Source organism: Triturus cristatus, chromosome 11 (assembly GCF_964204655.1).
Source record: "Triturus cristatus chromosome 11, aTriCri1.1, whole genome shotgun sequence".
Lineage (NCBI taxonomy): Eukaryota > Metazoa > Chordata > Amphibia > Caudata > Salamandridae > Triturus > Triturus cristatus.
Window position 1 is genome coordinate 121,299,096 of NC_140594.1, and position 26,349 is coordinate 121,325,444.

Sequence of the window (26,349 nt, forward strand, 5' to 3'; positions counted from 1 at the left end):
CATCCGTCGACATCATAAGATCTGCCGCCATCTTTGAGAAAAGAATAGAATAGCTTGCCACAGTAACTAGCGCTCCTGCGCAATGTACAACAAATCAACAAGCGCTCCTGCGCTATATAAGAAAGAACCCAAAAATAATAAGCGTTCCAGCGCGGTGGCAATGTCAAGGAAAACACAAAAAATAAGCGCTCCTGCGCAAAATGGCAAGATTGAAGGCAGAGGCAAAACAAGCGCCCCAGTGCTTCAGGGCAAGGCAACTAAAACATGCGCTCCAGAGCGGCAATGCAGGTGACTACACAAGCGCTCCTGCGCGGCAGGCAGTTTACCTGAGGAAGCGTCCTGGAACATGGCCAGGCATCCGGCATCGGGACTGGCGTCAATACAAAGCGCTGAACCGGGGGAAACCCGCTGCTGTTATGCGGATTCCCCCGGAAGCGCCAGTGACGTCGTAGCGGTTCTGGCAAGGAAGGCCGGACCGCTAACTGGCAGAAAAACCGGAAGTGAGGAGGATTGCTTCCCGAATGAGCCAAGGTTCATGCGCACACAGGCACCCAGGTGACAGGGGAAGGGGGGGCCCAACAAACTAACTATGACAAGGACGTGGTGGTGGTGGTGGTGGTGGTGGTGGTGGACGTGGTGGTGGACGTGGTGGACGTGGTGGACGTGGTGGACGTGGTGGTGGTTGACGCGGGGGTGGTGGACGTGAACATGGTGGTGGCGGACGCGGTATTGGTGGTGGATGTGAACATGGTGGTGGTGGACGCGGTGGTGGTGGATGTGAACATGGTGGTGGACGTGGTGGTGGTGGTGGTGGTGGATGTGAACGTGGTGGTGGATGTGCTGGTGGAGGACGACGTGCTGGTGGAGGACGACGTGCTGGTGGAGGACGACGTGCTGGTGGAGGACGACGTGCTGGTGGAGGACGACGTGCTGGTGGAGGACGACGTGCTGGTGGAGGACGACGTGCTGGTGGAGGACGACGTGCTGGTGGAGGACGACGTGCTGGTGGAGGACGACGTGCTGGTGTGGACGACGTGGTGGTGCTGGTGTGGACGACGTGGTGGTGCTGGTGGACGTGGTGGTGCTGGTGGACGTGGTTGTGGTGGTGCTGGTGGACGTGAACGTGGTGGTGGTGGTGGACGTGGTGGTGCTGGTGAACGTGGTGGTGCTGGTGAACGTGGTGGTGGACGAGGTGGTGCTGGTGAACGTGGTGGTGGACGAGGTGGTGCTGGTGGATGTGCTGGTGGTGGACGACGTGGTGGATGTGCTGGTGGTGGACGACGTGGTGGTGGACGTAGTGGTGGTGGTGGAGGTGGTGGTGGACGTTATGGTGGTGGTGGTGGACGTGGTGGTGCTGGTGGACGTGAACGTGGTGGTCGACGTGGTGGTGGTGGTGGTCGTGAACGTGGTGGTGGACGTGGTGGATTTGCTGGTGGTGGATTTGCTGGTGGTGGACGACGTGGTGGTGGTGGTGGTGGACGTGGAGGTGGTGGTGGACGTGGTGGTGGACGTCGAGGTGGTGGTGGAGGTGGTGGTGGACGTGGAGGTGGTGGTGGACGTGGAGGTGGTGGTGGACGTGGAGGTGGTGGTGGACGTAGAGGTGGTGGTGGACGTGGAGGTGGTGGTGGACGACGTGGTGGTGGTGGTGGTGGACGTGGTGGTGGTGGTGGTGGTGGACGTGGTGGTGGTGGACGTGTTGGTGGTGGACGACGTGTTGGTGGTGGTGGACGTGTTGGTGGTGGACGACGTGTTGGTGGTGGTGGACGTGTTGGTGGTGGACGACGTGTTGGTGGTGGACGACGTGTTGGTGGTCGACGTGGTGATGGACGTGGTGGTGGTGGTGGTGGTGGACGTGGTGCTGGTGGTGGACGTGGTGGTGCTGGTGGTGGACGTGGTGGTGGTGCTGGTGGTGGTGGTGGACGTGGTGGTGCTGGTGGTGGTGGTGGACGTGGTGGTGCTGGTGGTGGTGGTGGTGGTGGTGGACGTGGTGGTGGTGGTGGTGGACGTGGTTGTGGTGGTGGTGGACGTGGTGGTGGTGGTGGTGGACGTGGTGGTGGTGGTGGTGGACGTGGTGGTGGTGGTGGTGGTGGACGTGGTGGTGCTGGTGGTGGACGTGGTGGTGGTGGTGGTGGTCGTGGACGTGCTGGTGGATGTGCTGGTGGTGGTGGACGTGGTGCTGGTGGTGAACGTGGTGGTGGATGTGGTGTTCAAATAGCTGGCACATTTGCCGTTAGGATCCATATAGCATGGTGATGCAGGACATTTGCTTCACCAAAACTTGTGGACGTGGTGGTGGTGGACGTGGTGTTCAAATAGCTGGCACATTTTCCATTCGGATCCATAGAGCATGGTGATACAGGAAATTTGCTTCAACAAAACTTCCACCGTATGACTGAAATATTGGATGCAATTTTAAAAAGACAAATACAAATGAAACGCATTTCAAATATTTTGACTGTTTGAAAAATTAAGGGCTTTCAATTTTAATTTCCCCAAAGGGAATGGATTAAAAAGTGCTGTCAGTAATAAAGTTAAATCCGGAAATCGGGGAGATGAGTAATCCGCAAGATGACAAAACAAGAAATGCGCGTGAGAGAGAGGGGGAGCAGGAGGTGAGCCCGGGAGTGGTGCATGCATGCGCGCGCAGTCTGCTCATTTTCAAGCACTGCACTCGTGCTTGTGGCGCGCCGCTGCGTGCTCCTGCAAGGTGGATGCCACCACAAGTGCAGTGCTTGAAAATGAGCAGAGCCACGGCTAAAGGCCCTCCTACGCAGTGCATGCACGCTGTGTAGGCGAGACCTCGAAAGGGCTTGGAGCCCGCCCATTGCTTAACATTTGTCTGCTTCAACATCACTCTTTCTTGCAGCCATCTTAATTGGGCAGTGCTGCTGAAACATCACTTCCGATGCTTGCTATGGAGCAGGGAGCAAGCACTGATTGGTTCAACTAATCAGTCCTTGTCCGCTACTCGCAATGTGATGCAGGAACTATCCCCCCCTTCTACTCCTCCTGCCAACTACTGCCTCTATAGTATTTTTTTCTTGCTTCTTTTGCATTCTTCGGACTCATTCACTAAGCTGAAGGGTGTATGGTTTAATTAGACAGTGGTCCTTTCATGGCTTGGACTGCAGCTCAGAAAGGTAATTGAGCCCATCTTGTAAAACAGCTTTTAACTACAGTGCTGTAAAGATAGCGGGAAAGTGATTTCAGAACATGAAATCAGTGCAATTCCTGCCACTGCTGGCTTCATGGGGGCATATTCTGTGGCAAATCAATCCAGTCATCATTTTCACTCTGTCCTCCTTTCCTTGTCGTACTGACAGTCCGCTTTATTAGCCTATTATTTTGTAACTTCTACATTTTTTTGTTTTTTTATAATCTGTTGAGATTTGAAGGAGGCCAGCAGGGTTTCTGGAGTGAATTGGCGCTCGCCTGCCTCGTGTGATGTGAACTACACCCCTGTGATCAGACCTCTCTTTGGGGTCGTTTTCAGATCCAGTGTATAGTGTAAGGTTAGCATTTCTCTTGAGCCTCAGAAATGCACATCATTTCAGTTCAGGCTGGGCCCTGCCGGTGTTGTCAGGATTTTGTAAATGTCTGTTATCATTCGGCCTGCTTGCTTGAATAGCAATGTAATTCTGTCACTGCTCTTTGTAGCTCTTGGGTCATTCTTTGAGCAAGTGGGTTATACTGTCACTGCTCTTTGTAGCACTTGGTTCTTTCTTTGAACAAGTAGGTTACTCTGTCAGTCCCATTTGTACCGCTTAGTTGATTCTTTGCGTAAGCGCATTATTCTATCAGTGATATATGTAGTGCGTTGTTCATTCTTTGCTCAAAAGCGCAGTCCTTTGAGAATTAAGTGCATGGCTATTTTGACAGGTTTTAGTCACTGCCTACCAGTTGGTCTTACACTCAGACCACTCTGTGTGAAGCTACAGCATTCCTATCCTGTGCTGGCAGCACTCCTGTCCTCTGCCGCAGCTCCTGGGCCATGTTCTCAGAAATGTGCAGCTCAACTCAGGTGCCACCATTTTCTATCCGCCTTGTCTCTTTTTAGTTCGGAGAGAATCGGATTTTTTTTTTTGTTTAAATCTGTTTTATTGTTTTCAAATAACTGTAAGCACATTTATTACACATGCAACATTATTATTAATTGTACAGTACATTAATAACTAGACGGATCCTGTCAATATGCTTCTAGTTGCCCACAATTTCCTGAGTGATCTTATCACAGTAAATTGTTTGGGGACATACAATAGTTTCCATTGGACTCTGGAGAGTTTCATTGTTTCAGAGGTTTATGTATACAGATCCAACCAACATTTGCTGTGAGCCAGCCCAGTATAGCAAAAACGTATCATGCAGTTGTTTAGGGCAACGTTTTGCTCTTAATAGTGTTGTTTCGGCCTCCTGTATGCTGCCATTAAGTATTCAGCGTTCTCACTAGCCACTGTGGTATAGTTGCTGTTGAGGGGCTATTAATTCTGAAAATATGGAGTGAGACATGAAAACATTACACAGCATAAAGCATATAGTGTTGTCACACCGCCTAGATGAGAGGAAGCTGCAGTATAGAAAACAGAGTTCCGTTTATGCCTATTGAAACAGAGTAGCGAAGAAAAATAGGGAGAATACGAGTTGGAGAAGGAGAAATGGGGCCCAAAGAGGTCGTCGCCCGAAGCCTAGCCATCTTCGGAGGGGGGCATGAGCGTGTAGAAAGAAGCTGAGGGGTTAGGGCAGAGGCAATATGGAGCAAGGGGTTGAATAGAATGTCCCTTGCCTATGCTAGTGTGAGCCGGTTCATTGTGAGGGACCAGCCCTGCACGGCAGAAGAATATCTTAAAGGAGCTGTAAGACGCGAAAGCGGTGGGGTGAAGCGGCAGAGTTGTAGTTTGGAGAGATGTTCTAGCAATGGTTGCCATCCATATGTGAATTTGGTTTCAGAGTGTGTGATACGACAAGTTAAGAGCTCCATTGCCATAGTGTTCCATAGGTGAGTGAGCCATAGCGAGGTAGGCAAGGTCGAGGGCTTTTTCTATTGCAAGGCAATATCTTGTTGCTTTTTCCATTGTAAGGCGATAGTTTGTTAGGAAATGTTTTTGTGACAACTGTCTTCCAATTTGATGTACCAACTGTCCTGTTTGTTCTCCTAATTCAAATATGAAGAAAGTATTGTAAGACGTACTTCACGTTGTAACATTCTTCAACTACTCGAAATATTACTTATTTGAGCTGCATTTAATTAAAAAATAAATCTCATGGCGCTTGTGCACAAATTCACTATTTGGCAAGCATTCTTGCTACAGTCTTTTGCCTGTGGAATAGCTTAAATAACATCAAGTGACTTCAAGGATGTTCAATGTAGGTCCAGGACACCCAAATTCATGCCAGATTTTCTTGTCATCCTCATAAAAATGCACTTACATTGATTTGAAAGACCACTTATGTAATTAGTCAGTGGTTAGGCTATCCTTAAAATATGGTGTGGATCCAGCCCATCTGGACTTGTGTTGAACACCCCTGTAGACCCCACATTTCTTAGTTCAACAGGTGTCACACTCCTCCGCCCTGTGTCCTCATATGATACCTGGTTTCACAAGGAATTGTTAGGGCAGGTTTGTAAGAGTGTGAATAACAAGCAAAGAACATGGAGTGTTTCACAAGAACACCTCTTTTAAGTGGACATCTTCCTTCTACCAACTTCATCCACTTAAATGATCCACCAAATAGGAAGATCATAGAGGCATGAGATGGAATTATTGCAGTAAGGGTCACAGGTAGGCTATTTATTAAGCACTTTAGAATCACTCGGACTGTTTATGTTCAGTTTTACGATTCAAAGCTGCAATATTGTCCTTGATCTCCATTTCAAGGTCATTTAGTGGAGGTGTCCAGAGCACTGTATATAGCTTCCAAGACAACTGGATTGTAACAGCCTACTGTGCTGATGTAGTAGTTTGTATGATGTGGATAGATTTTCAGTCAGTCGCATTTTGAGCACAGCTACTCCCTAAATTAGTTTTACAAAATTAAGTAAAGCACTCTTCTGGCAGCCCAACACAGAATATAGAATAAAATAATTCTAGTTAAAATAAATAACTCCGCACAATGATACAATCTGATAACTGGGAAGAAGGGGCATTAATTCATAAAGTGCATATAATGCATAAGAAAACCAGCATAACAAGACTTTTAGACCACATATTAATTCAACAAAAATAAAACAATATTGTTCCTTTTAGTCCTCCGAGGTGTTTGCTGCGTACAACTGTGCAGAAACTGCATTATCTCGAATAGTTTAATTGAGTTGTGAACACAGCTGGTTCGTATATTTTTGGGAGCCTTTGGGGTGGGTGCTGGAAGCACCTGCCCATTATCTTTAATGTGGAGCAGATTTGGTTTTGCAATATCTGGTTTATAACTCAAATAAAGCAGCATTCCTGACATGCTCATTATGCCCCCATAGACTTTAACAGGGTTAATGTGCGGTATTAGGCTTACCACCCCTCCAAGTCGTCATTGACCATGTTTTGAGTACAGAACCTTTCATCCTCCAATCATTAGGTCTCACGTGAGACAGCCCATGGTGCTAAGAGCCCATCCATTGCTTAGTTAGTTGGCTTCATTGTCACTGTAATTTTCTTGCTTCTCTTTGCTCATTGTGAGCCTGATTCACTTCCTCTTCATGTGTTTGTCTCCCCCGGAGCATGGCTAAAGTGCCTCTTCATTGCCCAGTTTCCTCCCTCCCCTTTTAGAACTACTTTTTATTTATTTATTTGCAGCACTCGTTAAGATTGCCTGTGTTTGCAGGCCGTCTCTCCTCCGATCCTCCCTTTGCTTGCACCTTACCCCTCCTGCATTGTGATGCTTGGCCCATTCCTGTTGTCTCCTCCTTGCGTTGTGTTGCATGCACCATCACCCCGATGCCCCTTCCGTGCTGTCTTGGTTGTTCCATCCCCCTCTCATTTTGTGTTGCTTCCCCCATCCCACTCCTGCATTGTGTTGCTTATTCCACCCCTTCTGACAGAAAAAAGCACTATGACGCAAGCAGCACTGGCAGCACCTTAGTGCTTTTTTCTAACTTTCAGCCATGCTGCACTACAACATGACTAAAAGATGTTGACAAGCCTATATGTCTGAAATAGGCGAGACCTATTGGCTTGGCCAGTACTTGTTTAACCTTTTCATCTTTAAAGTTGTAAATCATTTGTAGATTATTTGCATCAAAACGTTGATGAAATATATATTTGGACCATTGATTTTTAAAAAGCAAACTAAGTAAAATATATTCCTTTATCTGTATTGTCTTAAAATCCTTACAGAACTGCAGACCTTTTTGGCCATCTTTGGGTTTATTTGCCCATGTAGGGTTTGTGTATGTAAAAAAAAAATGTAAATCAAGTATTTATAAAGCGCGAACAGTTACCCGGAGGCATACCGGCGCTGGGGGCCTTCGGGAAGATTAAGCAAGCTATTGCCCAGAGTCACATGGTGCTGGGCTGACCTGGTGCCGGGGATCGAACCGTGGGCCCCAGAATCCACATCTCTTCCCTTCATGTAGGAACTTTAACTTCAAGTAACCTTACTCCAACAGCGATTTTGTTTGTGCTATGCACCAGGTTAATCACTTGTTGCATGTTCCTGTGAAATAATGCACACCATTTCTACATTTCTCATCTCTTCCAAAACACCATATTGTATTGTATTGTATTTGCATTTATATAGCGCTTACTACCCCTGACGAGGCGTTGAAGCGCTTTATTTATATGCTAGTGCTTGGATAGCCCATGGTTTGTACACCATAGAAAAAAATCTTAGATTGTTTCTTAATCTGGTTGGAAAGGGTCTTAAATCATTTCAGCTCCCATTAAGTCAGAGGGAGATAACGTGTATTCTTTGATGTATAGGTATCTGGTCATGGTGCCACAACTGTTGTTAAATGTTTTTTATAACTTGGACATCAATTTTCCAATTCAGTATACCTTTCTTCCATTAAAAACCAAGTTTTAATATATATTTCATTTGTATTTTTAAGTGGACATGGCCAATTACCACACATGCCGATCCAGAGCACAAGCCAAACAGAAATCTTGGGTCCTACATTGTTCAGGTAGGATGTTTACTTCACAATAAGACGTTTCCCAAAAAGCAAATTGTCTGTCATACCTCTATTTTATTTTCCTTTGTCTATTTTCTACTTGTCTTCTAGCTTCTTCGATTTCTTCTTATTTGTTTTTTCTTACTACTCTTCTTTTCCTCTCAATCCTTGTACACTGTGATATTCTTATGCCCTTTACGTTTTTTTGCTCATTTTCTTCTATCTTTACACAAATTTGAAGGAATCGTCCATTAAAAAGTTAAAACCCAAATATCCATCACCAACAGTTGCCAACAATAAGGATTTGACAATGCCCCTTGTATGTTAAGTGCTTGTATGACTTTGCCTGTGCAGCTCTTAACACTCATTTTGCTGCTTCCACGATTTTATATTATTCCCTTTTCATGCTTCAATGATTTCTCATCCTTCACCTTCCTTATTATCCATTCTGCCTTAGCCAAGGTTAAGACTTTGCAATAAAAGGCAGTTATTTTTTCAAATATTTCTAAGTAGTGAAGTAATGTTACCAGCTTGTACTTTATACAGAGGCATTTCAACACTGAAGTTCTCTTGGTTCCCATCACTCCAGCTCAAAGGAGGATCTTGACGCTCTCATATCTTACAAGACCTCTGACATCTACAAAGCTCCAAGTAAAACGAGTGCCCTTGTGTTGCAGAACATTTTGAGAGTATCCCAGAACGTTGCAAGCTATACAAGGTTCCTTATAACATACTGAAGTTCAAACTGTGCTGTTAATGGTCACCGTGCAGGGAAAGGAAGATGGGAATTCCAAATGTCTGTTCTGTCCTTCTGTTCACTTCATTTCACCGTTTTAGTAGTGATAGAATGCAGATCCTTGACACATTGGTTTTTCAATGGAGAGAGAAGGGAGTTGTATATTAAAAAAAACAAGTTTGTTTTCTGACAACTAACGGGTTCCCAAAGATCTTCTCTTGAAGCTGCAAAAAGAAAAGCATCACAGAAAATCATTCAGCATTCTGCAAAGAAATAGTTATATCCTACTACTACCCAAGACGTTTGTGATACCACGCTGAGAAAGGTCCAGCTGGCCCTCTGAGTTTCCTCCTTGAAAACCACCTCAGACTCCTGTTTGTTGGCTTCCGACCTCATCATTGCCACCTACAGCCTTGTGAATGTACTAGTCGTGGAAGTGACTCCTCGTTTTCAGAAGCGTAGTCATTTAATGTGATTCTCATCAAGAAACTATTCACCATAAGGTGTCTCCTGAGGTTGAGGACCGATTAAGAGTACTTGTAATTTTCTTTACTCGGCCAGAGCTTCCAGCCAACCTGTTTTTATGTGCCTCAGTGGGAACTGATGATACAGGGATTTTTATTGGTCAACAAGCTAATACTCTTGAAGGGTTGCCACCCCTACTCATGTAGCCCTTGCAAAGTTGATTTCCTTGAGAATCTGAGGGAGGCCATTACATAACATAGTGGGCAATGGAAATCATCCACATGGTCAAAACGTCATTCATGCTAACAATGGACCCTTCTGGGAAAGAGCAAATGCAGATTTAGTTGCCTCCTTTGGGGTGGCTTTAGGGCTGTGCAGCATGTGGGGGAAACTACATTTTGACAGACACGGATTGATTATTTATGCGTGGAGTTGGGGATTGCATGGAAATTATGAGGGAAACTGGAAAACCTGCAACGCGGACATGTTACACTGTTAAATTAAAGAAATGTACACATTACTGTAATGGTTTGAACATACATCCATAAGAGGCTACAATAGCAACCATTGTGTTACTTATAACACCTGCAAAGGTTACTTTTACATTTACCTGTGGAGGAAAAACACAAAGTAAGGTGACGTTTGTGTCCTGGTGCATTATGAGTTTCAGGGGAGGTATCAAGTTACGTCAAAACCTAAAAAACTTCTGGGAAAATATTATAACATTCCAAGCCCAATACTAGATGGCAGTGGTGTGTATAACATATACATCTACAGCACTGCACACTGCAAATCGAGTGTTACAGGTCAGTAACTTTTCCTCATACGCCATATGTAACTGACCGCCACGCTCTGTGCATAGACAAAGCAGTGTGCTTCAAGACTCAATTTGAGTTCACGTTTGAGTAGCGCCATGGCAAGACCAAAATGAAGAGCTCTGTATCCACACACAAATTAGCCAATTTTTTTCTGTGACTTTGATCACTCCCTGATATTGTATTGCTTCACTAAATGTTTTATTTTGAGTAAAAATGATATTATGTTTTCATTTAAAGCAAACTGGTTCAGATCTCTGGGATTTTCAAAACATTATATATTCCTGCATTATCCCAAAAAAATGTGTCTTTGGTGTCTGGATTCCTGGAGTTGGTTGGTGTCTGGTTTCTTGGAGTTGGTGCTACAGTGTTTTTTGGACTCCTTGTTGTGTTTCGATTTAGATACCCGTATATAGGTTTCCCTGAATCATGTCCTTATATAGGCACAATTCGCATTGCCCTTAGTTAGGCATAGAATCCCAGTCCTTATTTAGGGATTAGCCATGCTAACCAAATACAGGCATGGTCACCTACATCCGTCCATCCCACGTCGCATCAAGTTCTTACAAACCGGACCCTTAAGCCGAACGGGACTTTCCCTAGCTAGGATTATTGATTTCTCCAAGAACTCATCTATTATGCATGAACTACTATTCCTAAGGGGTTCATCCATGACATCTTCCTCTGCCCGACTTTGTCAATGCTAGCATTCCTAAGCACCTTCCAGGTATAAATATACCTTCCCGGTATAAATATACCTTCCCTTACCATGGCAATCCACGGCACGACTCGCCACAGCAAGTTCGGAAGAGACCATATCCCGGCCTGACGCACTGACCAGACGCTGTCATCCCTGCTCGCAGAGAATCTAGCTTCCAGTGTTCTGACGCCCTTTGCGGGGTGTTTGAGTTTTAGACCCGGAAAGAGATTCCCACCTCTCTCATTCTAAGGTATGGAGCTGACTAGAACTTAGAGGGACTCTTGGCATACTAAACTTAGTATATACCATACTGTAGAAAACAGCACCTACTTCTTACCTCGTACTACACTTAGGTTAGGTACACTGGGATAGAACTATTTAGAAGCATGAGACGAGTATTCACGTTTTAGCCTGTTATTTTTGTTTGTATATATGAATATATGCCATAGCTAAAAAGACAATGATATTGCAGTATTATTTCTTCTTACTGCTTACGCTGTGCGTATTATATGTTGCTTACTGTCTAACGATTGTAATAGCTCATATCTCTTACACGAGAAAGAAGACTGTTCAATAAACCCTTTTATTGAAACGCCTGTCTATCTATTTCTGTGTAACTCTGGAGAAACTAAGCATGCACAATTGAGTGAGTGAAACTGTTATCTATTGTTTCCACGATTTGTGAGACGCATTCAGATTCTAAGGGAAGCAAAGTTGTCATGTTTATGCGGTTGTCAGAAACTAATCCCTTCTTGTTCATTCGAGAAGTTTCTGGTGACCTCTGAGTTAGCTGGCACACACAAGTAATTAAGTTTAATGTACTCGATAGGAGCATACTGACCTTAGTCCTATGCAAAAACTATAGTCTATCTTATTCCAATGTGCAGAGCCTATAAGGGAAATAGGAACTACACTACATCCTGATTTTACCAGAATGAATGCCACCAAACACCAACAGAAATATAAACTTCTCAATGATTCTTCCCCATTCCCCACACCTGCCAACTCCATGATAGCATCTGCAGCATATTGATCATAATGTGAACCTCTAGACGAAGATGGTAGATGGTTGCACATAATTAGGAGTACAATTATGGGTAGCAAGCCTCTTCAGGGATGAAGCATCGTTCTTGGACAAACTTATAAACTGGCAGCAGTTCATATGAGGATGCAGAGGGCTTTTGTATCTTCTTGGTAGGGTCAGATCCTGTCTAATAACAGTATCCGTCTCAGATGCAGATTTGACTGCAAGAAATCTTCTATGCTCTCCCGAAGAGAGCTTGCCCCTTCTTGTAAGGAAGCACAATAGAAAGATTTTTTTCGATTTTCATTCTAAGCAACTTGACATATGGATTGATACACTTACATAAAGGTTTTACTCTGCATGTCATCTTTTAGCAATTTGAAGGCAGCACAAATAGTGTTAATCCCTACCCCCATAAACAATCTTTCAACTCGACATCAATTCAAAACGCTCTGAACCTGCTGTCACCTGACCCACCCTTCCATCTCACTCTCCATGAGCGCAGTTCTGCTATTGCCAAATGCATTCCAGTGCATGACCGTGATCAAGCTACTATTTTTAAAGTTACTTGTCCATGCTCCATTTCCACCTCTACCAGTGCAAAAAAAGATTTATCTCGCCTCTTTTAAATTTACTTCTGTGACGTCAATGACTTGATGACTAATTACTTGTGACTAGCACACCAATATTTTCTTCTGCAGCTTTAACATACACTGACCTGTCCCATCGACCAAATCAACACCCTCCATTTCAGACTCTCTCGCAAAACGCACAATGCGCAAACAGATCAAACTGAGAACTGCGCTCCATCTGATCATGTCCCTCACTAGATCGCAAACTCCAAAACGTCTGTAATTTTCCCGTCTGATTACTTTGTCATCAATTTGTGAGCTAAAGTACCTTGATTCTATTCCTTCCCCTTCCTTTTGTTGCAATAACACTTGCCTTTCCACCATCAGATAAACTGCACCTTCTGATAAAAACATTTTAAATCAACCTCTCCCGCTCTTTGATATTCTATCACCTCCTTGCTAATCCAAAAGGCATTAGGTCTGTAGAGAGGTAGATCTTCACCTGTTGTCTTGAAAGATTTTGTGGTGAAATACCGCACAAATAATTCAATCAATTTTCTGGCAGTCCTCAATTTTTCCAAATTGAATTATTCCTTCAACAGAAACTACACTTGTATCATAAAAGATCTCTGCTTTCAAGGCTTGTCGTATTATTGACTTAATCCCCCATTCAGAAAGACTCAAACTGGTGCAATTTCATCTGTCCAGATGGCCAAACTAGAGAATTCAGTGCCTATTCAAATAAGATGAATATAGACCATTGCCACCAATATGTGGAAGCATTAAAGACATGGCTCCTCCCATTAATATAACAATGTTGGTGACCATGAGCCATACAAACTGAGAATCTTATGCACACTGCGACTCCTTTCACTCTCCATTACCAGTGCGCTGTGATTTATGCTGTGCTATGTTTGAAGCATGCCTTCAAACCTTACGCACCTAATCCAGCATCTCCCAAATAGGACATACTATCTGTAAATATGTTTTCAACCACACACCTCAGAAAGGGTCCCCAGGAACCTATGAAACTTGGAGCTGTATTCAACTTTGTCACGAGTATAAATAGCTATGATCCAATACAATACATTCCAATACATGATGGTATATGGAAGTATGCCTTGTGCGTCCTGTCCCTACCCCAGCTGCTGCTGCTGAGGTAAGTTCTGTGCCCTGTTTTTTTCCTCTGTGCCCCGTGATCTGTGCCTCGTTTTTTTCCTCGGTGCCCCTTTTTTTTTCCTCTGTGCCCCCATGATCTGTGCCCCGTTTTTTAGGTCTCGCCTAGCTATTGCGTTTACGCAATCGCAATGCGAGACTCTAATAAGAGGGGCATTTCAAAAGTGCTCCCAAAAGTGGATTGCATGGCGAGCACGCGCGCAATCATGTGCATCGTGCTGCCATCGTGCTTCCGTTTGGGGAAGCGCTTCAGCCCACTGGCACGTGCACGTGTAGCCTCGGCATCATACTTAAAAGGGTCCGCTCCCCTGCCTGGAATGCGCTCCCCCGCCATAGCATGCCGAGAGATTGTTTCCTCATGGCGCCTCTCACAACTGTCCCTCCCCCACCACAGGGCTAGTCTCACAGACACATTGCCATCCATCGATTTCACTTTCATGCCCGTGTTCTCTTTGGCTTTCAACACACAGCCCGCCCTCCCCCCTCCGTGTTTTCTTGCAGCTTTGCCCAGATCTGAGTCTCAAACAACCAAAATAATAAGTTTGCCCTGCACGCTTTCTGCGCTGACAAAGTTAACCTATGCCGCGCTCATTCCCTTTTCATCCTTCTAAGGTCGAGAACATTAGCTCCATTAATTCTAAGTCTAAGGATTTAAATAACCATATGTTTTCTTGCAACTTTAGGCACTTCACACACACAGCCCCACTGCTCACACACACAGGCATCAAGGCAGCAACAGAATGCTCTGAGCCCCACCAGTGTTTGCCCCACACACATGCATCTCGTGTTTTCTTCCAGCTTTGGCCCGTGTTCTCTTTGCCTTTCAGCACTCAGCTTCCCCGTAACCACCATTTAACTAACCTCCTGCCACACTCATTCCATTTTCATCCTTGCTTTCACTTTCATGCCAGTGTTCTCTTTGCCTTTCAGCACACAGCTTCTCCGTAGCCACCATTTAACGACCATCCTGCCACACTCATTCTATTTCCATCCTCGCTTTCATGCCCGTGTTCTCTTTGCCTTTCAGCACACAGCTTCTCCGTAGCCACCATTTAACGACCATCCTACCGTAAACACTATTTAACTACCATCCTTTTAGTTAAAATAAAAGAATTGCCTCTAAGGGTTTAAGGAACCATAGAAATACAAGGCAAGGCAACATACACTTCGAATGCCACTCGGAGCCACATAATTACATGCCACATAACTACAATGCACTCAATACAACAGACACTCCAAAAACCAATCAGTGCCACAGTTACACACCACATAATTTCACAGCGCTCAATGCCACATACACTTCAAATACCACTCAGCGCCACATAATTACACACCACATAATTACACTACACTCAATGCCACATGCACTCCAAATAACACTCAGTGCCAATTAATTACAATGCAAACAATGCAAGATACACTCAAAATAACACTCCATGCCACATAATTACACGCCACTAAAATCAACATACACTCCACACAAAACCACTCAGTGCCACATAATTATAGTCTACATAATTACACTCTATCGCCCTCTATCTATCTATCTATCTATCTATCTTATCTATCGGACTATTGCACTCTATCTATCGCATCACCACAGCATCACTTAGCACCACCACAGCATCACTCAAGGGCACCACTACATCACTATGCGCTACCACAGCATCAATTAACGCCACAGCATCACTCGACACCACCACAACATCACTCGACACCACCACAGTATCAATCTGTACAACCATTCAACAACAACTGGCTCTAATATGTTCTCTCAATATTTAGGCGTTATTACAAATGGCACAAAAAAATTGATAATATTTAACTTCTGTTCTTGGATTTTAGGCGCAATTAAATACACTAAACATAATCTTCACAAGAGTTATTAACAAAAGTTTAAACGATTGCCATTATAATTTACATTAACTTTTATTTAAGTATTATTTGCAAAAATTAAAAGCCATTGTTATTTGTAATATCAATACATCTAAGTCACGTAAATACAACACATATTGCATTACAAATGCTATAGGTGTCACATTTGCAACAGTTAAAACTATTGACATTGTACATGAGAAAGCTAGTAATTTCAATATTTTCAATAAGAACACATAAATAAAAAATTAGTCAATTTACAATACAAAAAGCTCAAACTTTCTTAATGCGAGACCTATTGTATTGCAAATGCTTGTTCCTCTGTGCCCCCGTGATCTGTGCCCCGTTTTCTTCCTGTGCCCCGTGATTCTGTGCCCTTGACCCCGTGCCGTCCACCGCTCCCGCCGCTGCATCCCCTGCGGCCCCGCCCCCCTGACTGTCCGTTCGCTACCCCTGCCTCCTAGCTGCTCCTCCCCAGGCGCGCCTAAGGCAAACCCGTCTGCACCCGTCCGCGCCTGGACCGTGCCCAGCGCCAGGACCCCTGGCCCCCGCGAACGCCACAACGCCCGCCTCTGCTACGACTCCAGCACCCTCCATGCACTCAACTGCTGCCGATCACGCATCTGCTGCCGGGTCGCCCCGAAGCGCACCCAAGGACCCTTCTCCTGCCGTGACTGCAGCTTCACCAACATCCGGCCTGCCATCCCACCTACCAAAGAACCCAACCACCTCAGATGCATCCTCCTCAACACCTGCTCCGTACGCAAACACACCGTGGAACTCTGGGACCTACTGGACTCCAACACCCCAGACGTCGCCTTCCTGGCGGAAACCTAGCTGAACCCCTCCTCGGCACCCGACATCGCCATAGCCGTCCCGGAAGGCTTTAAGATCACCCGCAGGGACCGCACCAATGGAGTAGGAGGAGGAATCGCCATTATCCACAGGAACACTCTCTGTCTCAACCAACGCCGACGACACCCTCAGCACCGCCGAACACCTGCACTTCCAGATCCACACCGACCCCAACACCACCCTCAGAGCAACCCTCATCTACAGACCCCACGGACCACGAGCACAGTTCAGCGACTCCATCACCGACCTCGTCAGCACACACGCCCATGCCTCCATGGACTACATCCTCCTCGAGGACCTGAACTTCCACCTCAAGAACAACAACGACACCAACTCCTCCACCCTGATCGCCAACCTCGGACTCGGGCAACTCGTCACTACACACACCCACTCCACCGGCCACACGCTTGACCCCCATCTTCTCCGCAAGCTCCCACGTCTCCTTCATCCACACCACCGAGCTACACTGGACTGATCACCGCTGCATCTTCTTCACCTTCTGGAAACCCACCACGCACCACCGCACCCAACAGATGCCGCGCTGCTGCTGAAGCAAAGTCCCCGAAGACCAGCTTTCCACCTCCCTCGCCCGGAACCCACCCACAGATCCGACCGACCCCAACACCGCGGCTCGCAACCTCAAACAGTGGATCAACGACTGCGCCAACACCCTCGCCCCCCTCATGAAGCCCTCCAACACCCACACTAGCAAGAAAGCCAGCTGGTTCACCGAAGACCTCCAGGCCCCCAAGCGAACCTGCCGAAAACTCGAAAAAACCTGGATCCATGAACGAACACCGGAAAGCTACACCACCCACAAGAACGCCACCAGCAGACACCACCCCCTCATCCGATCCGCCAAAAGGACCTCCTTCAAAGACCGCCTAGACAACGCACACAACAGCAAAGAGCTCTTCAACATTGTGAAGGAACTCTCCAACCCCAGCTCCAACACCGACATCCCACCTTCACAAGACCTGTGCGACTCGCTGGCCTCCTTCTTCCATCGCAAGATCACAGACATCCACGACAACTTCAACACCGTCACCAACCTGGCAACCACTGAGACTCCCACGACCACCAACCGCCTGATCTCCTGGACCAACATCAACGACGACGACCCCATCAAGATCATGAACACCGTCCACACCGGGTCCCCGTCAGACCCCTGCCCACACCACATCTTCAACCAAGCCAGCACCACCATCGCACCCCACCTCCGGAAAGCCATCAACGTCTCCTTTGAGACAGCGACCTTCCCGGAGAGCTGGAAGCACGCAGAGATAAACGCCTTACTCAAGAAACCCAAGGCGGACCCCAAGGACCTTAAGAACTTCCGATCCATCTCCCTGCTCCCGTTCCCGGCGAAGATCATTGAAAAGGCTATCAACAAACAACTGACCAGCTTACTTGAGGAGAACACCGGAATCCAAGAGAAAGCCCTGGACTGGATCTCCTCCTTCCTCTCCGGCAGAACACAGAGCGTCCACCCCCCCCCTCCCTTCCGCTCCGAAGCCACCAAGATCATCTGCGGCGTACCCCAAGGCTCATCCCTCAGCCCAACGTTATTCAAAGTCTACATGGCACCACTCGCCCACATTGCACGATGGCACGACCTCAACATCATCTCCTACGCCGACGACACCCAGCTGATCCTCTCACTCACCAAGGACCCCCACAGCGCCAAAACCAACCTCCACGAAGGAATGAAGGCCGTCGCCGACTGGATGAGGAACAGCCGACTGAAGCTGAACTCTGACAAGACGGAGGTCCTCATCCTCGCATCCACCCCCTCGGCCTGGGACGACTCCTGGTGGCCGACTGCAATAGGAACACCCCCAACACCCACCGACCACGCACGCAACCTAGGGGTCATCCTCGACTCTACCCTCTCCATGACAAAGCAGGTCAACGCCGTCTCCTCCTCCTGCTTCAACACCCTCTGCATGATTCGCAGGATCTTTAAGTGGCTCCCCACCGAAACAAGGAGGACGGTCACCCAGGCCCTCGTCGGCAGTAGACTGGACTACGGAAACGCACTCTACGCAGGAGCCCCGGCCAAACTCCTGAAACTGCTTCAACGCATCCAGAACGCCTCCGCACGCCTGATCCTCGACATCCCTCGCTGCAGCCACATCACACCCCACCTGAGAGACCTACACTGGCTCCCTTTCAACAAGAGGATAACCTTCAAACTCCTCACCCACGCACACAAGGCACTCCACAACACCGGACCAATGTACCTCAACAGCCGACTCAGCCTCTACACCGCCAGTTCCGCTCCGCAGACCCCGCCCTCGCCACTGTCCCCCGCATCCGAAGAGTGACCGCTGGCGGCAGATCATTCTCCCACCTCGCCGCCAAGACATGGAACACCCTCCCCATCCACCTGCGGCAGACCGAAGACCTTCTGACCTTCAGAAGACTTTACAAGACCTGGCTCTTCGAACAGTAGCAGCTTCCCCCCCTCCTGCCACCCCTAGCACCTTGAGACCCTCGCGGGTATGTAGTGCGCTTTAGAAATGCCATGATTGATTGATTGCTATGCATAGTCGTACAGTTGGCAGGAAAAGAGCATGCCATTAGAAGAGGCTTCATTGCTTTTTCATCTCCCGCAAGCACTGGAGCAGACACATTTTGGAGATTCTTAATGGGGTTCAGATGATTCTGTGAGTGGTGAAGAAAATCAGTTGGGTTAGAGATGTAAATGCCATAACAGGTCCTTTACTCAGTTACAAGAAGTGGAAATTCATTGCTTAGGCCAATTCGGAGTTGTAAGGGACCGGGCCGTTGTCCTTTAAATCAGGGGACTCCCAACAAGTCAGGAGCGACTGGTAGCTCACAACACCATCAACAACACAGGGTGAAGCCAAGCCCAATATCACTTTCAATGCATATTAAAGAAGGCATCCCTACTCATCCGAAGACCCTTAGATTGACAGGCAAAATACTGACTGGGCCTCCTGATAACACTCGGACATCCTGTGTTGACCTATGGAGTTTGCCACATGACCATTTTTTTCAACTGTCAATCTAGTCACGAGATTGGCCACGTTGTATGCCCTGCTTTATCAGTTGCACCCTGTGTGTGAACAACGGACTGTGAAAGAAGAGTGCCTGCAATAGCCTGAGCAATAACCAATGCTGACCACTGAAGTGTAGGACTGCACGAGTCAGGTGAAATTATTTTGATGTTTAGTAATTCTTTTTTAAACTTTTCTTTCTAGCACAAATCTTGTTTGCGCCGAAATGTTGCTTCAGAACAAGGCAAAGCAGCACAAAGTGTTGCTTTGCATTACTCTGCGTCAAGGGGCTATTCTGTAGATGGTAAATGGGCGGTCCCCTGCAACCACCCGTTACTTTTGACGTAAATCCCTGTTCGTGAGCTGTAGATCACATGCTTTGCATACTCCTGCCATCTAGTGTTGGGTCCGGATGTTTGCAAGTTGTTTTTCTCCGAAGAAGTCTTTCCAGTCACGAGGAAGGTGGCTCCTCCTTTCCGTGATAGTGCGCATGGGCATCGACCCCATTGTTAGATTATTTTTTTCCGCCATCGGATTCGGACGTTAATTGCTGCGCTTCGGTTCGACACGGTCTCTCTGGTTCACCTTGGTGCGCAATCCACTTACCCGTGACAGTATTGTTTTTAATCGCGTATTTCCATTCTCTGCATATCGTACTAATACAAAACCTCTTTTCGATCGGGTAGCTTGTGGAAGGACGTAGGGCCTATCCGCATCGGGCCTCCTCGCAGTCGATGGAACGGACTCCATTCCAATTCTTTCCTTGGTGCCACGTAAAGTTCCCGCGCACCGATTCACACGAAGTGTGCAACTTGTGCCTATCTCTGGAGCTCAACGAACAGGACTGAGACGTGTTTAAATCTTTGTGGTCGAAGAAAAAGCACCGCGACCGTCTGGCTCGACGTCGTGACATGCAGAGTCAGAACACCGGTTCCATTCCGGCCCTTTTCGAGAAGATCCTGAACAAGAGACCGGCGATACCATAGAAGCCAAGGAAGAACAAGAGTAGCGTATCTCCGTATCAGAGTCCGGCTCCGACGTGGACGAAGACATCCCGCAAGGTCAGCGTATCGCGAGTACCGATCCTCCCTTGCCCCAAACTCCAACTCGGTTCAAGAAAAAGGCTCCGGTCCCACCTCTGCCTTCTGGCCACGGTTGGCACCGAGAACATGTTTCCAACGCCGCGCCTTCGGGCTCGGCACCGAAATACACACACCAAAGCCTTCCGGCTCCGAATTGAGTCGTCCACGTTCAGGCACCAAGCCGAAACCTTCGGGCCAAAGCTTAAACCCGGCTCTGACCCACCTCCTGCGATGAAAAAATTTCTTCGGAACAGGAAACCTCGGCATCCAGGACACCAGCACCGAAAACTTGGGCGCAGAAACATACACATGCTCCCATACCATCGAAGGAGCACCGTTTCGATGTCCCGCCTTCAAAACCGAACCCGAAACACAAGGTACTGTACATCAATCCACAAACTGGACATATTGCAACCAAATTGCCACTTAAACGCAAGCCTGAGTCTGAAGAAGCTTATCACATTCCTCTAAAGAGGAAGCATGTTGGTACTAACCCTTCTCCTCCTCCCCCTCCTTCCCCTGAGTCACAACACTTGTTAATTACCCCTATTAATTCACCACCTCCAGATACACCTGATGATCAGGATTACGGGGGTGAGGGACAATGATCCTGCACCTGCAGACCCCTGGAAAGATTACAACACAGATTCTCCAACAGGTAACAATCCTGTTCTTTACCCTACTAAACCTTTTCCATCAGACGACCGAGTAAGCTATATAGAATTATTAAGCAGAGCTGCTGATTATCATGGGGTTCCATTACACAAGGAATCCCTAGAGGAGGATTTCCTTTTCAAAACACTTAGTACTTCCCAAAGATCCACTCACACACTCTCCATGCTCAAGGGTATGTTAAGACATGTGGACGACGTATTTAATGATCCTGTTTGGGCACGTATTCTTACCGCCAGGATAGGCAAAAAATATAAATCTGCACCATCAGTTCCAATTTATATCAAGGTCCAGTTACCCTTCGATTCTTTGGTGGTTTCTAATTCCCGTAAACGGGCCAATTTGCAAACATCAGGAGATGCTCCACCTCTGGACAAAGAGTCCAAACTGATAGATGCCTCTGGGAAAAGAGTAGCCTCCCAAACTGAAAATATTTGTAGCATTTCTAACACCCTAGCACTTTTAGCCAGGTACGATAGAGTGCATTGGGACAAAATGGAACAATTACTCCAATTCCTACCTGATGAGCAAAAGTCTAATGCTCAAGACCTAGTGCAGGAGGGCAAGCTCATCTCTAACACTTCCATCAGGTGCACGTTAGATGCAGCTGACACTGTGGCTAGAGCCGTTGCCACCAGCGTGCTACTAAGAAGACATGCTAGGTTACGAATTTCTGGGTTTAAACCAGAAGTTCAAGCTTCTATTCTTAATACACTGTTTGACAAACAACGCCTCTTTGGTCCTGTAGTAGACACGTCATTAGAAAAAATCAAAAAGGACACAGAAGTGGCCAATCTATGTGAGCCCTACAGTCCCCTTCTGGCCGTGGTTCCTTTTGGCGCTCCTATCATGGAGGGTCCAAGAATACCTCCTCAGACACTGCCTCTTCATTGTACAAGGGCAACAATCAGCCCTCTGCTTCCAAGGGTTTCTTCAGAGGGGGTTACGGAGGCAACAACAGCAAAGTTAGAGGTTCCAACACACGCACCTCCCCCCTCCAATACCAGTGACTTACTTACACTTCCCCCAGACCATTTAACACCTGTCTGGGGACGCCTTTCACAATTCCTACCTGTCTGGCTGTTAATAACTACAGACAAATGGGTGCTAGAAATTATCCGTTCTGGTTATTGCCTGGAGTTTACCAGCAATCCTCCAAACATTCCACCACATTCACACAAAATGTCACCAAATCACTGACACCTCCTCAAACAAGAGGTTCAGTCTCTCCTCTTAAAGGGACCCATAGAGCCCGTACCAATACAATACCAGGCGTATACTCCCTCTACATTTTCATACCCAAAAAGGACGGTTCTCTCAGGCGTATCTTAGACCTTAGAGAATTGAATCTTTACATACAATCAGATAATTGTCACATGGCTACGCTTCAACAAGTGCTCCCACTATTACGCCAGGGTGATTTCTGTCTGCTCTAGACTTAAGACGCATATTTCCACATTCCAATACATTGCGCTCATCGCAAATTTCTCATTGTGATAGTGGGGCACCATTACCAGTTCAAAGTTTCCCCGTTCGGATTCACCACTGCTCCCAGAGTCTTTACAAAATGTCTGGCAGTAGTCGTTGCTCACCTACTGACTCATGAAAGGCAGTACGTACCTAAAGTGTCTCCAGCAACTCACGTAACACTGCAGTTACTGAACCAACTAGGGTTTACAGTCAATGTTTTGAAATTGCATCTTCAACCTTCCAACACTCATAACTATATAGGAGCCACTTTAGATACTCAGAGGTCTAGCCTTCCCCAAGGCAGCCAGAATTTGCAATATTCAGGCTCTAGTTATCCAGTTTCAGCCCACTCACTCACTACCAGCTCGAGTGTACATGCAGCTACTGGGAATGATGGCCTCTTGCATCATGATTGTTCCCCATGCCAGGCTTCACATGTGTCCCCTTCAGGAATGCTTAGCAAGTCAGTGGAACCAGTCGCAGGGTCTTTTAACCAATGTAGTGTTGGTAAACGGCTGTACGCATCACTCTGAATCGGTGGAACCCACAAAATGTATCAAAAAGACGGCCCTTTATTGAACCAGTTCCACAGACAATGCTAACTGCAGACTAACCCTGGGCATAGTACTATACTACGCTTGCAGGGCGTGCGTAGTTTTCGCCACTATGCACTACGCGAATTGCACGTAGCACAGTGCAAAAACGCGTAGCGGGCATTTTTTACTTGCTCGCGGTCCTCAACGTCAAGTTGGCGACCGCGAGTGAGCAAAATCAACATCCCGGCAAGACTTTTTCCTCGTTCGCGATCAGCAACATCAAGTTGCCGATCGCGAGCATGGAAAATAAACCTCCCGGCGAGATTCTCAACTCGGGGAGGTCAGGGTTCTCATTGCGAGTGGTTGCGTATGCTCGCGACCGCACGTGATGAGAAACTACTAGTCAGCATTGAGAAAGCTGCCGCTCGAGTACAGATCTACTAGAGCGGCAGAAAACGACTGCTTGCACTGTGCAAGATGCCGTTTGCAATGATTGCACAGTGCGGACAATTATCCGGCACTGTGCAATCAGTGCGAACAGCATTTCCCTACTGCACTACACAGTTTGCGTAGCTACGCGTAGCGTGCGTAGTGCTACTACGCAAACTACGCCCAGGGTTACTGCAGACACGACGCCCACTGGTTGGGGGGGCTCATCTCCAAGATCACACAAGTTCAAGGATTGTGGAGTCAAAAGCAAAAAGGTTTCCACATAAATCTTGTAGAGCTGCTAGCAGTGTTTCAAGCGCTCCAAGCCTTTCAGGCTCACCTTCTAGGCAAGGCTGTCCTAGTTTGCACCGGCAACATGACGGCTATGTATTATATACAAAAACAGGGGGTGGTCCCTCTCCAACTGTCACACCTGGCTCAAGCCATTTGGAAATGGGCCATTCACCACAGAATCGATCTCCTAGCAAAACACCTCCCAGGAGTAAATAATCATATTGCCGACCTCCTCAGCAGAGGCAGCAAATCTACGAGTGGGAACTTAACCCTCATGTTCTCCACCCATACTTTCAATGTTCGGGGTTTCCTCAAATAGATCTTTTTGCCACACACAAACGCAAAATGCCCAAACTTCGCCTCCAGATACCCACACCTGCTCTCCAAAGGCAATGCACTATGGATGAACTTGTCAGGGATATTTGCATACAGTTTTTTGCCTCCCCCACTCATTCTGTTAGTGGTTCGAAACTCAGGCAAACATCCCTCACACTGATTCTAGTAGCTCCCACATGGGCCCAATAAACCTTGCTTCACGACCCTGTGAGAACTATCACTAGTTCCATATCAAAAGCTGCATCTCACATCCAGTCTTCTCACACAGAACCATGGAGAAATCGGATACCCAGATCCCAAAGAACTCAACCTAGCGATCTGGCTCCTGAAATCATAGTTTGGTTATCTGAATCTTCCACCAGACTGTATGAACATCATTATAGAGGCCAGAAGGCGTACTACAAAAGCTTGTTATGCAGCTAAATGGAAACGTTTTGTTATCTATTGCGACAATAACATCATCAATCCTCTTGATGCTTCCATACAGAGTATCATTTGTTATTTGTTGCACTTGCAGCGGTCACAATTAGCTTCTACTTCTATCCGCCTACATCTCGCTGCAATAGCTACTTATCTACAAAATAGGCAACACATGTCTCTTTAGGGCGCCAGTTACCAAAGCTTTTATGGAAGGACTTAAAAGAGTTATACCACCAAGGCTTCCAACTGTCCCAGTGTGGAATCTTAACATAGTCCTCAAACGATTAATGGGCCCACCTTTTGAAGCCATGCATAAATGTGAACTGCAAATTCTCTCGTGGAAAATAGCTTTCCTCATTGCAATTACTTCCCTGAGAAGAGTGGGTGAACTACACGCACTAACTATAGAAGAACCCTTTTTCCAGCTTCACAGAGACAAAATAGTCCTTCGTACTAACCCTAAGTTTTTACCTAAGGTAGTTTCTGCCTTTCACATCAATCAATCCATTGAGTTACCCATGTTCTTTCCTCATCCGGATTCAGTGGCAGAATGAGCTCTACACTGTATTGCACACATTTGAAGTGGGAAACGTTTTAAAGTTAGTCTGAGCATATTATTTTGTACTGAATTGGTATCCTTCCATGCTAGACATGATGCGGGCACCTTTGCCTTATGGTGCCAAAGAATGTGTGTTGCACTAGGCAGCCTGATTTTGTGCCAGCGCTATGGAGAGACGGGGACCACCAAAAGTATATGCTACACCCATGATAAAGGGTTCTTCTCTGGCACAGTTGTCTCTCTTCATGGTGGTATAATGGTCTTCCTGGACTATTTTGGGCATTCACGGTCTCGTTGCGGCATACTGGCAGCCATCACTGTCATGTTAAGAGTGTGACTGGCCTACTTTTAGCTATCCCTGCCATTATGGTGACTGCCTCATGTGTAACCGTGGCCATGGCTGATATATGGGCATCTTGGCCGTTAAAGTGTCCAGCATTAGCACAATAGTGGCCTTGGTATAATGGTGCATTTGAAGCAGAATCTGTCCATGTGAGGCATTTGTAAATAGGGAGTACCCAATCAAAGACATGCTGATGTTTAAGGGACTGTGCTTTTCCTAAAAACGCAAATAGATAATTTTAAGGCAAACTTGTTTTTTAGAAAAGGTTTTTCTTCTGGAAAACAGTCCGTGTGCCTAAAATGGAAAGTGCTAATTGATAAAGATGTGTATTTTCAGAAATTGATATGCTTATGTACATAAAAGGTGGAGATTCCTTAACATATTTATTATTCAGGTTGATTTGGGGGATCTACTGCTGTGGTTATGTTATAATCCGTATGCACTCTTGTCCAAGGTATGAAGTGAAGCGCTATACACATGAAATGAAATGTGGTATTTATAAAGCGCAAACTGTCTCTCCGGAAGGAGCCTCCTGGCGCTATACGGATAGAGGCAAGCTTAGCAGTGCAGTATAGGGACCTAGATGAGGGCTTGACAGAATTCATCTGATGCTCCAAAGATCCAGGTCTTTAGAGACTTCCTAAACTGCATTTCAGGTTCTATAGATCTCAATTTATTTGGCATTAGATTCCAAGCCTTTGCACCCAACACGGCAGCCCATTACCCTCCCTGTGTTTTAAGTTTGAAATCCAGTGGTTTGAGGAGGTTTGCTGACGAAGATCTAAGTAACCTCGTTGTAGTATATGTTGTGAATCTTGTTGAAAGATATACTGGCCCCAGTCGGCGAGTAGCTCTAAAGGTGGTAACAA

The 26,349-nt window shown here is 46.6% G+C and overlaps 1 protein-coding gene across 1 annotated transcript in view; it reads left to right on the top strand.

Moving 5' to 3' along the window:
* Nucleotides 1–26,349, top strand: part of PRR14L (proline rich 14 like) — a 405,768-nt gene that overhangs the window by 185,180 nt on the left and 194,239 nt on the right. The window contains exon 5 of the mRNA XM_085636172.1: nucleotides 8,036–8,110. Within this exon, the coding sequence (XP_085492298.1) occupies nucleotides 8,036–8,110 (75 nt within the window). The remainder of the gene's footprint in view (nucleotides 1–8,035; nucleotides 8,111–26,349) is intronic.